At 32.9% G+C, this 14412-nt stretch overlaps 2 protein-coding genes across 6 annotated transcripts; one reads left to right on the top strand and one right to left on the bottom strand.

Annotated features, from left to right (window-relative positions):
- The first annotated feature begins 527 nt into the window (after nucleotides 1-527).
- On the top strand, nucleotides 528-4913 carry LOC131665856 (microfibrillar-associated protein 1). 3 transcript variants are annotated; one of them, XM_058938033.1, is made up of 5 exons: nucleotides 528-843; nucleotides 1014-1133; nucleotides 1206-1897; nucleotides 1980-2149; nucleotides 2234-4913. In XM_058938033.1, the coding sequence occupies exons 2-5, from the start codon at nucleotides 1037-1039 to the stop codon at nucleotides 2667-2669; spliced, it is 1395 nt and encodes a 464-aa protein (XP_058794016.1). In that variant the 5' UTR covers nucleotides 528-843; nucleotides 1014-1036; the 3' UTR covers nucleotides 2670-4913. The 3 variants fall into 3 exon arrangements, with proteins under 3 accessions (XP_058794016.1, XP_058794014.1, XP_058794015.1); XM_058938031.1 differs by having other exon boundaries at nucleotides 528-853; XM_058938032.1 differs by having other exon boundaries at nucleotides 528-938.
- Nucleotides 4914-6335: 1422 nt separating this feature from the next.
- LOC131665814 (endoribonuclease Dicer) lies at nucleotides 6336-13714 on the bottom strand. 3 transcript variants are annotated; one of them, XM_058937959.1, is made up of 24 exons: nucleotides 13489-13714; nucleotides 13029-13227; nucleotides 12767-12944; nucleotides 12259-12498; nucleotides 11821-12189; nucleotides 11648-11751; nucleotides 11436-11574; nucleotides 11249-11376; nucleotides 10702-11188; nucleotides 10368-10631; nucleotides 9975-10193; nucleotides 9812-9908; nucleotides 9420-9738; nucleotides 8967-9346; nucleotides 8749-8897; nucleotides 8568-8684; nucleotides 8193-8492; nucleotides 7896-8114; nucleotides 7628-7828; nucleotides 7478-7559; nucleotides 7189-7409; nucleotides 6953-7124; nucleotides 6788-6863; nucleotides 6336-6714 (listed from the first exon to the last, which is right to left on the bottom strand). In XM_058937959.1, the coding sequence occupies exons 1-24, from the start codon at nucleotides 13604-13606 to the stop codon at nucleotides 6549-6551; spliced, it is 4944 nt and encodes a 1647-aa protein (XP_058793942.1). In that variant the 5' UTR covers nucleotides 13607-13714; the 3' UTR covers nucleotides 6336-6548. The 3 variants fall into 3 exon arrangements, with proteins under 3 accessions (XP_058793942.1, XP_058793943.1, XP_058793944.1); XM_058937960.1 differs by adding an exon at nucleotides 13296-13422 and having other exon boundaries at nucleotides 9812-10193; nucleotides 13489-13602; XM_058937961.1 differs by having other exon boundaries at nucleotides 9812-10193; nucleotides 13489-13713.
- Between the last annotated feature and the right edge of the window lie 698 nt (nucleotides 13715-14412).

Below are 14412 nucleotides of genomic sequence, written 5' to 3'. Positions count from 1 at the left end.
GAAGCTTCGAGGCTAATCCATTGGTTCTTCGTCGGGGTCGTGTAAACAATGTTAATTAAATTGATATAAAAATGAAGATAATTTTAAAACAGTAAGAGGGGTTCAATTAAAATGAGCAAGGGTTCAAATTTTTTATCTGTTTCTTTGCAAAAATATTAAGTATTGCTAAAGATATCGCAGTTGCAAAAAACCAAAAAACTATACACAGTATTTAATTTTTTTGGGACAATTAAAAGGGTTCAATTAAAATAATGATTATTTTTGGAGGGTTCAATCAGAGATATTTCGAATGGTATTCTTTTTCTCACTGTCCATAACACTTTGTGGGCTGGGATAAGGGAGGTCAAAACCATACGCGGAAAAAGAACGTCATATGAATATTCTCTCAGTGGAAACTGGAAAGGTTATTGTTATACAGTCTCCAAGATATATAGATAAATATGTCCATGTAGTTCATACACTTGGATGTTTTAACGTATTAACACCATCTGACGGTAGTAATAGTACTAACCTGAGCATAACGCGGCCTAATATATCGTCGCCAATCGCTATTACTTTCTCTTTTTCTCGCCATGTTGGCATGTTGCCTATGTCATTTGACGTTTGTTTTTCTATCTACGGTCTATAGAGAAATATATGTAGTTGTTCTGCTGTAGCTACTGGCTGTATGGATATAATGGTGCTGACTCTGGTGGTAGATAGACAGTCTGGGCATTTTGTATTACATACAACCAAGTAACCGTAGTAAATAACAAATTTAAAGTGGATCTCAAATTCTTGGACAATGGAAAAAATTGTTCTTGTTGCCGATGTATAAATCAAAATCTACTCAACTTACTTAAGGTATTTCGAGGTAAATAAGAATTTTCAAATACTTGACTCATAGTGGCCTTTACTGAGTTTACAAGATGACTAAAATAAATATATAGTCTTATAAGGTTATGTCTTCTATGTTTCTATATTGTGCAGATAATTGATTAATAATTGATTAATAATTGAATTTTCAAACGCAGTTCCATTAGAAAGAATAGATACCATGATGATGGACTATTTTGTGGCAAATAGCGCCTTAACCCCGGCGCCTACGGGTATTCAAAGTACAGCAGGTGCTGTACCCGTAAAAAATGATAAGGGTAAGTTTTTCTGATCTGGATGTTTGCTTTGAATCCGCTTAGCTTTAATGATTCTTCCAATGAATATTGCAGGTGAAGTATCGATGAAGAAAGTGAAGGTCCATCGTTATGTATCCGGTAAAAGGCCAGAGTATGCACCAACTGCCAGCTCTGACGAGGAGTCCGAAGAGGATGATTTTTTGGAAAGAAGAGGACGTGACTACGATGAGTCGGAGCAAGCTCCGGATGTCCCAGAAGTTGAAGACGATATCGAGGAAAGAGAAAAGGATGATCCTAGGCTGAGACGACTGACAAGGTTGGAAAGAGAAAGAGAAAAAGAAGACGACAATATTGAGGAAGTTCGAGAAAGACGAAGACGAGTCGAGGAACCTGAAGTATTGATTACAGACGTCGAGGAAACACCTAGAGAGCGCATCAAGTTGGATAGTTCAGAATCATCTGATGAGGAAGAATTGTCTGAAGATGAAATTGAGAGGAGGAGAGAATCAGTTAGAAGGAAAGCCTTGCAGCGTAAAGAAGCAGAAGAAGAATTGATAAAAGAAGATGACGAAGAGGAAAAGTCTGGTGAAAGTTCAGAATCAAGTTCAGAGTATGAGGAATATACAGATTCAGAAGAGGAAACAGGACCACGATTGAAACCCGTGTTCGTCAGAAAGAGCGACAGAGTAACGGTTTTGGAAAAAGCTAAAGAGGCCGAAAAGAAGAAACTCTTGGCAGCAGAGGCTGAAAAATTGGCAGAGCACAGGAAAAAAGCGTCCAAAAAGGTGAAGTATATCATACGTTTATTTTTTGAAAGGCGTTCGCTCGTAATGTAACGTTAATCGATTGTTTCTATTCTTCCTCTAGTTGGTCGAAGAATGCGTCAGGCAAGAGCAGCAAGTCAGAAGTAGTATGTATGAAAATGAGGGACATATCAATGACGTTGTTACAGATGACGAAAACGACGAGTTAGTATACGAGGCATGGAAGCTGCGTGAACTGAAAAGAAACAAACGAGATCGTGAAGAACGAGAAACGTGCGTGATTTTTCAATCTATACTACATTGATTGTTAAATATTTTAATATTTACTTTTTTTATTGACGAATTTCAATATTTCAGGCGAGAGAAAGAACGCGCTGAGATCGAACGATTAAGAAATATGACTGAAGAAGAACGCCGTGCAGAGGCTCGATTAAATCCCAAAACAGTGACGAATAAAGCGGCCAAAGGAAAATACAAATTCTTGCAAAAGTACTATCATCGCGGTGCGTTCTACCTGGACAAAGATGATCATATCTATAAGCGAGATTTTTCTGGGGCAACGTTGGAAGATCACTTTGATAAGACCGTATTGCCTAAGGTAATGCAAGTCAAAAACTTTGGGCGTAGCGGAAGAACGAAATATACCCATTTAGTAGATCAAGATACAACGCAGTTCGATTCACCATGGATCAGTGAAACTGCACATAATTTGAAATTTTATAATAATCAAGCAGCAGGAGTTAAACAAATCTTTGATAAACCCACACTCAAGAAGAAGAAAGCAGATAATTAACGTTTTAAATAATGTTTATTTTTTCAGCTAAGTTGATATTCACATTAAGCTATTATAGTATAGGTAGTGAGTAATTATTGGAAAGTAAATGGAATTACGTGTGAGTTAGGTTATTTGTAACTTTATGTAATCTTTTCATGTGTAAATACGTGTAAAGAACTTCTCCCATTCATACTTGCATTCGATTTTTCCACGGTTATTTTCACTGAATCATTGTTATTTTTTCAATTTTCAAGAAAATCTCAAATAAAATATTTTTCCTGTATAATAGATGTAATCTTACATTTAATAATTTGACAATACTAAAGAAACTATATATATTGCAAGTGTAAGTAATAGATTCAATCAAAATATTAATTTTTACATTTTTCAATAAGTTATTGGGTTATTAATGTGAGATTTGCATTATCAGAATGAAGCAATATTACTTAAAGTAAAAGAAAAATCAAAAAAAAATTAGCGAACATACAGATAGACTCTAAAATTATGTAAGAAAAGAACCATCAATTATTGACTATTATTTAAGTCATATTATCATTTATGAGCAAATACTCTACAAGTGTGGAAAAAAAGTCAATTATTTATTAAAACCATTATTTAATAAAGTTACTATCCAGAAGCGAACACGTATGTTTGTCAATTTTTTTCTTGATTTTCTTTTTAGCTTAAGTAATATTGTTTGATTCTAATGATGCGAATCTTACATCAATAACCTAATGAAAAATAGAACATGTCAATATTTTTTAATCTATTAATTACATTTACAACATATATAGTATACAAGCCATCATTTTATTAATTTTACTTCATTCCTAACTTTCTTTTGACCATAATTGTACTTCTTTTTTTCTACTTTAATTTCATTAAAGGTCTGTGATTTTTTGAAATGGCAATTTATTATTAAATATTAAAAGGTTTAATTATTCTTAGTAAAATTCAATGTATGATAAAAAATGAAATACTAAGTAAAATAATTTTCTATGTATTTATTTACATAAATATATTTATTCACTAAATTGTAAAATTAATTTTTAAAATGTTTTGCTAAAAATTAAATGGCACACATGCTATTGCACACCTGATATGGTAGCTTTATGGAGATAGCACTACTTTTTCATAGCTCTTATATTATATTTTTTATCATGTATAAATTAAATTTTTTAAATGTGGCGACCTACTAGATAAATGAAATTGCTATACATGACAAAAGTGTAAACTTACTTATTTTAAAGGAAGATTAATATTGTTATTTGTTACTTTTTTTTATTAACGAATTAATAATAATTACGTAAAATTGAATTATATAAAAACAGGTATCAATTCACATTTACACTCACCTATATATATATACTTTCAATAGTTGGTACAATTTCTACGAGCAGCAATAAAATATGTCACAAGCATTGGTTGTGATAAAATAATGAAAAAGAGCACACTCGATTAATTAGCAGCAGAAAAGAAGCGGAAAGAGTTCAAAAAATTAAAAGTAGTTTACGCAGCTATCTACTCGCAATCCGTGAACTGGTAATTAAGTTACAACTGAATAGATATAAAAAAAATAGTTGAAAACAAAATGGATGTAAAAAATGAAAGTGAAACTATTGTTGATTAGTTGGTTGTAATTCGACGTCCGTGTCTTGGTGGGAAAGAACGGAATGCTCCTATCTAATAACACATATCTCTCGTAGTAAACTTCTTAATATGATTAAGGTATATTTTTGGTTTGACTTTTATCATCATCTAAGTAAAAACAAAAAAAAGTTAATGACAAAGTATGCACATTTCAAATTTTATTATTTGTCAATTTTATTAGTAATAAAAGTTATCTATAATTATCTGCAAAAATTTATTGTGACGTGTATGGTATTTTTTCCACTAAAAATAGGAAAAGAAAAATAAGCATGTGCAAATCGATACAGCAATAAAACCATAAGTTATTATTATGAACAAATGCTCAATCAAGATTATAAAAAAGCTGTATATCATTACATATTAATATATACGTATCATTCCTGCCCGAACTACGACAATCCTACTAAATCAAGAAGCAACGATTGCAATAGAAACTCTTCTTAGTAATTTACTCTAACCATACTTCTAAATTTGCGTAAAATTTACAGGCAATGCAAACATCCACAGTTGTGTGAGTCTCGTCAAATTTTCAAGTGGCAATAAGCTTCTAATTACATCTGTTTCGCTCCTGTACCATTGATTTTACAAATACTGACATACACTTCATTGTTGATTTTGAAAAAAATAAAAACTTAATTATTATATCAATCTTCATGTCAGTTTTTTTATTAGTTACATACCTTTCACAAATAATCAATCACAATTCAGCTTAATATATTTACATACCACGTATCACGATTGCAAATAGAACGATTTAAAATACTAAATTAAGTAATTAATTAACCATATATTGTTTTTTAAATTTATATTCGTATACAGAAATGTATAAATGTACTAATTTTAAACCGTAACTATAGATATACTGTTTATGTAAATAAAATACGAAAACAAAGCTACGTGATCTCATCCGACGACGATGAAATAAAATGAATCGTAAATTTGATATATCCGAATTTTAATGAAATAAATTATGAAAAATGATGAAACCCATATAGAAATTTGTGTTCATAAAGCAAAATTACATAACATAATATAAAAAATTTACGAAAATCGTACGCGCGGTATCCCGAAAATGTTTGATACGTCGCTGGTCATATGACTCCGCCTTGCGTGCCACAAGTCATTTTCGTGACTTTGGATAATAAAAAAATATTGCATGACTTAATTTGAATTTAATCAAGGTCCGAAGGCCGATTCAACTTAGAGCTCAGTGTGGAAACGCCCTAACGCACCATTCCAGCGGAATCACACTGGAAGCTACAAGCGTACGTGCATATGCCGACCGAGACCTTGGAGAATCAGCGTAAAAATAAAATTTTGCAAATGTTAAGGAAATAGTATTATATTTTAGTGTATAAATTATTCTAAAAGTAGGAATGTGATGTTGAAGGTATTTTTATTGTATTAAAGTGCATCACAATGTAAATAGATCAACAATTCATAAAAACTATATTTAAAGTTTTATGCATAAAAATATAATTACTCATCATCTGATATTTTAAGCAATAGTCGTGAATTGCTTAATGAAATAGTTGAACTTTTTTATGCATTATTATCACCAGATAACAGAATATATTTGCACGTTTACAGAAAGTATTACGAGTAGTCGAACATTTTCTTATATTTTTCTAATGGACAAAAATTAGATTAATTAAATTTTGAATAACTATATTTCACATTATAATTTTTCACGTATCTTAAAGAAACTTTTGACAGATATCTCATTGAGTCTTAAAGTTCTTAGTAATCTTTTCATGTTAGATATCTAAAAGATGGTAAGTTATATATAATTCATATTAAATAAACATATAAAATGCATATTAACAATTATTATTTATATTAAAAAAAAAAGCTCAAGTTTCTTTACTATACTTCTTTGTTTAATACATAAATGTATATTTTGATACCATTAATTCAAAATAATTGAATAAGATCTTATTCTATGTAATAATAAAATATTTTTATATAGTTTAGTCTTAAAAATTTAAAAATATTTCTAATTTTAAAATATTAAAAAATTCAATTATTATTAAAACAGCATTTAAATATGGAAAAAAATCTTGCCAAAGATAATAGATATAATTCCATTAACAATCTTATGAATATAACATTCATGCTGAAGTGAACTTGTAAAGTAACAATTGAAATGGATTTTATATGAATGACAATATTAATCTGAAAAGTTTGTAACTAGTATTAACAAATTAGAAAAAATCGGTTTTGGATATAATTTATTTGGAAATATATTTAATTATTTTTTTTGTAGCGTAGATATTTCAAAGCTTGCTTTGCAGCGGCACACTTAGCGAGTTTCTTTGTTGATCCAAATCCGTGGAAGAATTTTTGTTGGCCATTGGAAAAAATAGACAGTGTTACCATAATAGCGGTGCTACCTTCTACTTGTAGAGATTTTCTAAAATTTCGAAATATTAGATATAACATTTGAATCGTAAAGATTAGTTAAAATTATTTAATAATATACTCACGAAAATTTTGGATTAGCACCTTGAGTTTCATAAATGACGCGAATAGGTTGTTTTGGTACATTTTTTGAGAATAAATCTAAGGTATAATATATATCGATTGTAAATTTAACGGAAGCCAATTTTCTTAGATACACTTTTGGGACTTGAATAAAAAATATCACTTACCAATTTCTTTTTTCATCAAATTATAAATAATTCTCCATGTAATTTGCAAATCCTTTCCACAATCGAGGAATACAGCTCCGATGACGGATTCGTAAATGTCTCCCAAAACTTTTGGAACGTCAACGTGCTCGGCCATTTGACAGTCGTCTTCTTCCAGAAGGACCCAAAGTAACTGTCAGAAAAAAAATGAAAGCAATCAAGAAACGGGTCATAAATCTCACGTCGAAATAACTTACTTCGTCATTCACTTCGTGCTTTCTATTTTCTTGGAATTGAACAAAACGATCAATAATATCGAACATTTTTGGCGCATATGCTAAAAGTGCAGTGTGTAATGCATAACGAACTGCTAAGCATGCAAACGTTATGTTATTGACGAGCGCTGATCGCAAATCCGTAAGTTCACCAGGACTTAAATTGCCACATTGTTCAAAAATATGGACAGTCAGAAGAAAATCTGTATAAAATCAATATATTCGGGCATTAATATTGTAAAGAAAGAAAAGAAAAGGTGAACTTGCGTACCTAAAACAGCATCTCCCAAAAATTCTAGCCTCTGATACGAGTTGGTGACTCGATTTGAAACGAAGGATGGATGAGTAAATGCCTGAAATATTGTCAAATGAAGCAATGAGTTTTTAAATTATTGCACCGAAAGGTTACTTAAAGGTCTACCTGCAATAAAAATGCACGATTGCGAAATTGGTATCCAATCCTCTTCTCAACGTTGCCGGCCCAAGGCATGTGCTCATTAATATTTCCCGGGGCTAGTTGCGGATTCGTGACTTTGGCATGCAAATACTCAGTAGCGTCCAGAGTTTTCGGCAGTATATCAAACCACTTAACTACACTTAGAGCTCCTTCCACTCCCAAATGCTATACAAGACAAACGAATATTGCGTAGCTCATTACCCTAAGTCGCTTGCTTTTCTCCGATACTCACGAGTAAGTACATGCCGATAACAGCTTCGACACCATCCGAGGCAGTTTTATCCGAGAGCACATGTAGATCCAAGAAATGCTCTCGGCCTGTCTGCAGTGTGGTGTCGCTCTCCCATGCCAGAAGTTTTTCTTTTACCGCGCTCTTGGTATAATCAGATAGCTCACCGCTTATCCTTTCCTGCTGTGGTATTCTAATGTCGTAAAGAACGCTCGCGGAAACCTTGCGACGCAATCAAATTATAAGTATCGCTTGCACACCAAACTATAATTGGAATATAAGCAATGAGCAATTGATTACCTCGGCTTTGACTATCTGACTTTTGGTCGAGTTTTCAACGCCAAAGGCAGGAACGGCAAAGTTATTCTCAGGTGAGAACTCTTCGACGTTCATTCTGCCAGGCAGATTTTTTGCCCTTGCGCAGTAAAATAAGTTCAAGTTACCAACGAGCTTGCCTTTCAAATGACTCAGAGGGCCCTCTCCAGAGTCAGGATAATTCTGGAATAAATATAGAGATACCGCGAACTTCAAGAACGAATCTCCCAAGGTCTCGACTCGTTCATAGTTGAACATGTCATTGCTCATTTTTGCAGTCAGACTCTGAAACAAATAACAATTTAATTAGTTATGGGGCTAAAGCGTTACTACTTCGTTCTTGTAAAGCGCCATAATCACCTCGAGAACATCTAGAGGGCTTGGACCATAGCCATTGGTTTTTACAAGCATTTCCAATGCCGGTGCTTGCTCATCTGTAGCAAATATATAATCACACTTGACGACGTTTTGGTACTTCTGTAAGGTAAAAAGGTATACTCGAATAAAGCGATTAACTAAAGCAATATACAGTTAATATTACCAGATTCTCTCGATCAGTAGCTGTGACATCTGACATAAATTGATAATAAGCCTCTATATCGATCATTTGAACGCGATCAGCGTACCTTTCCAAATCTAACGGCTCTCGCTCTTTCATCCACGTAAAATGGCTTCTTTCTTCACTGAGAACTGTCGACAATAAAAGGTAGAATTTTCAAAGCCGACTCAACACTACTGTTTTTATTCGTGGAAACTTACTGTCCACTTCGGATACAGCATCGATGTCCAACGGATCGCCGACAATGACTTCGTCGTCTTCTAAAGTAGTATCATCTAAATTTGTCTCCTTGCTACTGTCTATATCGTAGTCTTTATTATCTTTTATCCACAGAGCTTCGTACTTTTTCTCTGGCTTTCGAGTTTCCAAACTTAAGCAAGCTTCTTCTGCAATTTGATCTCGCAAATCGATCGCAACGAGCAATTGCTTTATTCTATGTATGATAGACGGAAGGGTTGTAGCCTTCAGCCAATACAAAGCTGGAAATTCTATTTTTTTGCACAATTCCGGGACCATGTGTTCCTCGAAATCTTCTGTAATATTTGCTCGTTTTCTTTTACTCATGTTGGCCTTCAACTTCCTTGATGACAAGTCAATGATTAGTAAATAAACAAATCAACAATATAATAGTAATAACAGTAATAATTAATTACCTTGGCTTAATAAAATTAATTTTTTTAGTGATGGGCTTCACTTCGAGCATTGGCTGATCATGGCATTCAATTTGCAAACCATGTCTATCTTTGAAATAATGAATGTAGGATTCGTAATCTGCAGTCGGAAAACGCGATTCTGCCCTCAAATATTCGCAAACTTCCGTAACAATATATTCATTGGCTGCTCTGTAATCTGGAACCACTAAAATATGCTCATATTCGGATTTTTTTACTACTATAGGTTTAGCAGGGAGAGTATGTTCGACGGACTTATAGCGCTTAACAATGTCCCAATTTATTTGCTCCTTTTCATCAACTGCCAACGATATCTCGGTTACTTTTTAGCGTATAATTAATACTAACAAAATACTTGTAGCGTTCATTCTTACCGGGAACAATCAGAAAACTGTTATCTTTATTTTCTGTATCGAAAACCATGAAATCTTTCGTCAATTGAAGTATATCGTTGAATAATAACCAATGAAACTGTTTTAGAGTATTTATTTCATTGCTTTTAAGCGACGGCGTCGATATATTGATCTTTACGCTTACATGCAAATCGCCAACATTCATAAATATTGGAAATGATGGTATCTCTGGTAGCTTCTTTGTAGATAATATGCCATAAGTATTTTTACTTGCCAATAACTTGTAAAACACCAAGTGACGATTTTCATTGGAAGGCATTGCATAATTTGGTTTCATTTCAATTATGTGCAAAAATAATGCAAGATCTTCCACTGGATAAGCTCCCAGCAAGGCTTTTGGATGCTGACATATGAAAAAGAGAGAGAGAGAGAGGAAGAGAGAGAGAGAGAGAGAAAGAAAGAAAGAAAGAAGAGAGAAAGAGAGAATGAAAGAAAAGAGACAGACAGACAGACAGTAAGAATTAAAAACTTCAATACCATTATGTTCTAGTTCTATAGATTTAAAGTTTATACTGACAACGACTGAATGTCGCCGTTTTCTTGAATTCGTGCCTGGTTGTATATCGGCATGCTCCTCTTTCTCCATATAAGGAAATAAATAGTCGCAGCTTATGGCATCTTTCATCTTTTTTGGCTGCAAGTTTTTATCCAATTCACCATTGGTGTACAGTTTAATACACGCCTTCACAGCAGCCGATCGTTTGGCAACGTCGAGAGCATTGTATTTGTCACTTACTACTACCTCCTTTACAGTTGACATAATGGGAAGTGTCAAATGAACCTGCGAATTTATAGATTGAGCGAAAATATACGACAAATCTTCTATATGATTGATACAGTACAAATCATACTCTGTATTGTTTGCCAAAAAGATTGTCTACTATTTCTTCCTTAACCCACGTAGGCGTTAATGAAATGAATTTTGATTTCAGAAGACTGGTACAATAAACGTTTATCAATGCAATGGCATTCTGCTCCGTTATAACACTTATGTGTCCGTCTTCGTGTATGATCTCATATGGTTGTATGGTATAGTCATATAAAATGTTATCTATCTCATCTTGAGTTGGCTTAGTACGATTTGAAAATCCGTATAAAGCATTTTGTAAAAATCGCTCGGTATCTTGAAAAGTTTTATATTTTTTTACATAATCTTCTTGACTTGATGCTAAAATTACAAAATAACTAGTATGATATCGAGCACGCCCTTTACTTTGAATATATGATCGAAAGTCTGGTGGAGCGTAGTAACGTACAACAAGTGTACAACTTGGAATATCGATTCCTTCATCGACTACGTCAGTAGCAATAATACAGTTGATGGTACCGTTGCGAAATCTATAAACGATATTAGAAAATTATTGAAATGTATAAAATACAAGTTTATAAAATAAACACCTGGTTAAAACTTTCTTATTCCATTCAGACAATACCAAAGCTTCTTTAGCATTTTTGTAAGGATCGTTATTGTAACCAATAATATACTCTGCTTTTAAGAATTTGTAATTGTCATATTCGCTTAGTTTCTAAAAAATATTAATAATGTCATATTTTTCTATCAAATAAAATCGCAGTCAAAACTCACTTTTAACATGTGATATAAAACTTTGGCTGTAAAGCGTCTTTGCACAAAAATTATACAGCAAAATTTATTTAAACCTACTTGAGTGTCATGAAAAGTTTTCAGTATTTTGACCAACTTGGAAACTTTTGGTGATGAGTGCCTAAAACAATGAAATATTGAAATGTAAAATCTAATAAAAATCTGCATAAAAATTAGTAAAAATTGTTTTTTACTCATTAATTAATTCCAATGTAGGTACATTTTCTATTTCAAGACTCAACAATTTTTGTATTTTCATCAATTGCGTTGTTAAATACTCCAGAATTGCTATAATTTTCTAAAAAATTATTATTAGACATTAATACTGTACCAAAGGAATGATCATATTTTATATATTGCTACTAACTGGTTCATCTGAATATTTTTTTATATACTCCAGTTGAATCATGTGCAAAAGGACACTCTTACTCCCTCCATACAATCCCATGTCTTCAAGATGAGTTTGTATATCAGTTAGAATTCTTTGTAATTTGACATTTTTTGAAACTGGTCTAAATTCAACACTGCTGGCTTTATTTTCCATTTTATTGGGAATTTCAATAACGTTCAGAATACTCTTAGCTTCATCAATAATATTATTAACCTTGTGAAAAACAGTAGAGTCTCTAAGAGGCTCAACATAGTCAACAAACTCCTTCGGGTTCACTGAAAAATCTGTTATTGTTTGGAGAGATTGGACTGTTATAATTTTAGAATGAAATGTGACTTCTAATTCCTACAAGAATAGTAAATATTTAATTTGCTAAAAATTAATAGAATAGAAAACAATCTTTGAAATACTAACCTTCAGAGTTTCTGCAATTTTATTCAACTTAACATTGGAATTCAACAAACTTGCTGTCATAGCTAAAACTCGAGGATGCTGATAATCTGGGCATTCTTGAAATCTTTGCATTATTTGTCTCATTGGATGATCTTTTACAGCTCTGTGACATTCGTCAAATATTAATAAATTTACTCTACTCAAAGGCAACACGCCCTGTGTTACCATATTTAAAAAAATTTGTGCAGTCATCACTAACACCTGCAAAATTATAATATCATTAGCACCCCTCACTATACAATAATTCTACAAAAATGAATGTGAAAAGGATGAGTCCCTCAAATACTATTTGCCTGATGAGGCTACGAGCATGAGTGGCAAAACGTTACAAAATTTACAAAGTAAATTTGTTTTAAATTCAGGGATTCATTATTCCACATCGATTTTTGTTAAATTAAACCTGCAAAATTAACACATTTCAAAAATATTAGACAGATATAAGGTTTAAAACCAATACAAAATTATTTACTTGACAAGATTCTATTTCACTATGCCACTGATTACTATCCCAAACGTCCACTTGCATATCACCAGTATAACTTTTGCAAACAAGCCCTGTGTGACGATTCAAAAAAGCACATTGCTGAATAACAAGTGCAACTGTATTTACAATAAAAACAGTCCTCTTGCCACCTTCTGTATATGCTCTAAAACAGAAATTTAAGATATATTTGTATAAAATCTAAATATCAGTATTTTATTATTCCTTGAAAGAATAAAATGCTAATTACTTCTGGACCTGACCACTGAGATGTTTAACGAGAAGCACTGCTATGAAAGTTTTACCAGATCCTGTGGGTAAGTAAATAATTGAATTTTCGTTTTGAACTCTTTCAAAAAGACAGATCTGGTAAGGCCGAGGCTGAAATTCCTGCACAACTTCTGGCTGCTCCATTTTAAATAACAAACCATTGATTGTAACCTTTGAAACTGCACACAATATCAAAATATTCATTTTTATTAACTGCACAATGCGATAAAAAATGATGTAAAACTACCGTAAAAGATGAATCAAGCCGCTACTTCTGAATGCTCGATTTTACGTTTTAGATGGCCAATTAAACTAGATAAGAATTTTTAAAAAACAATTGGCAAAAAAAATGAAAAAACCAATATCTTCGAGTCCTATAATTATAATTTGTAATTTATTATGCAAGCTTGGATGGATAAACTAAAAAGTATGACTAATACCTATGCATAGGAATCCCTGAACTTCACACTGCAGCAATACGCAACACCCGATAACCAAAACCCACCAAAAGTGTGTAGCTGTAGCATGTGGGAGATTGGGTCTCCCAATCATTGCCATTAGAACGGGAGCTGTGCTATTGGGAGTAGATGAAGACTGTGAAGGTAACCCCCTCGATTGTAAGGGAAATTGTTGAAATAATTTTGACTAAGGTATTAATTGCCCTAATTGTCCCTGATATCGATGATAATTTGCCATTTTCGATTCGTCAACGGAAAATGCGTGAAAATCACGATTTTCCTCGGTACATGCACAGACTCGTTTACTCTAATAATTATTGATGCATTTTTGTGTTTGATAGTTCAAAATTAAGATTTTTATTTCCCTCGACAGCCCCTTAAGTCGCATTTTCTATTCGTCGCACAATTTTCAAATAAAAATTATTAATAATTTTCGTGTCACGAGTGGCCGGAAAACGGTGTCAGTTCATATTTTAGCATTCCATTTCCAGCCAGGGTCGTATATGAAGCATTTCAACGCCCATGTTTAGCGGGCAGTGTGCCAGCATTAAGCTTTGAAAAGGTAAACCGCACGTTGCTGGCACACTGCCCGCTAAACATGGGCGTTGAAATGCTTCATATACGACCCTGGCTGGAAATGGAATGCTAAAATATGAACTGACGCCGTTTTCCGGCCACTCGCGACACGAAAATTTTTAATAATTTTTATTTGAAAATTGTGCGACGAATAGAAAATGCGACTTAAGGGGCTGTCGAGGGAAATAAAAATCTTAATTTTGAACTATCAAACACAAAAATGCATCAATAATTATTAGAGTAAACGAGTCTGTGCATGTACCGAAGAAAGTCGTGATTTTCACGCATTTTCCGTTGACGAATCGAAAATGGATTTTTATTCACCGAAAT

Source organism: Phymastichus coffea, unplaced genomic scaffold (assembly GCF_024137745.1).
Source record: "Phymastichus coffea isolate CEN01 unplaced genomic scaffold, Cenicafe_Pcof_1.1 PCOF00054, whole genome shotgun sequence".
NCBI classification, from domain to species: Eukaryota; Metazoa; Arthropoda; class Insecta; order Hymenoptera; family Eulophidae; genus Phymastichus; species Phymastichus coffea.
The sequence above is the reverse complement of the archived record's forward strand: the minus strand, read 5'-3'. Positions and strand labels throughout refer to the sequence as shown.

Coding starts and splice junctions, on each gene's coding strand:
- LOC131665856 (XM_058938033.1), top strand. CDS start 1,037: ATGATGATGGACTATTTTGTGGCAAATAGCGCCTTAACCCCGGCGCCT. Junction 1,134..1,205: donor ACCCGTAAAAAATGATAAGG/GTAAGTTTTTCT, acceptor TGAATATTGCAG/GTGAAGTATCGATGAAGAAA. Junction 2,150..2,233: donor GATCGTGAAGAACGAGAAAC/GTGCGTGATTTT, acceptor TCAATATTTCAG/GCGAGAGAAAGAACGCGCTG.
- LOC131665814 (XM_058937961.1), bottom strand. CDS start 13,606: ATGGCAATGATTGGGAGACCCAATCTCCCACATGCTACAGCTACACAC. Junction 13,228..13,488: donor TCAGGGATTCCTATGCATAG/GTATTAGTCATA, acceptor TATTGTGTGCAG/TTTCAAAGGTTACAATCAAT. Junction 7,560..7,627: donor ATCGTGCATTTTTATTGCAG/GTAGACCTTTAA, acceptor ACAATATTTCAG/GCATTTACTCATCCATCCTT.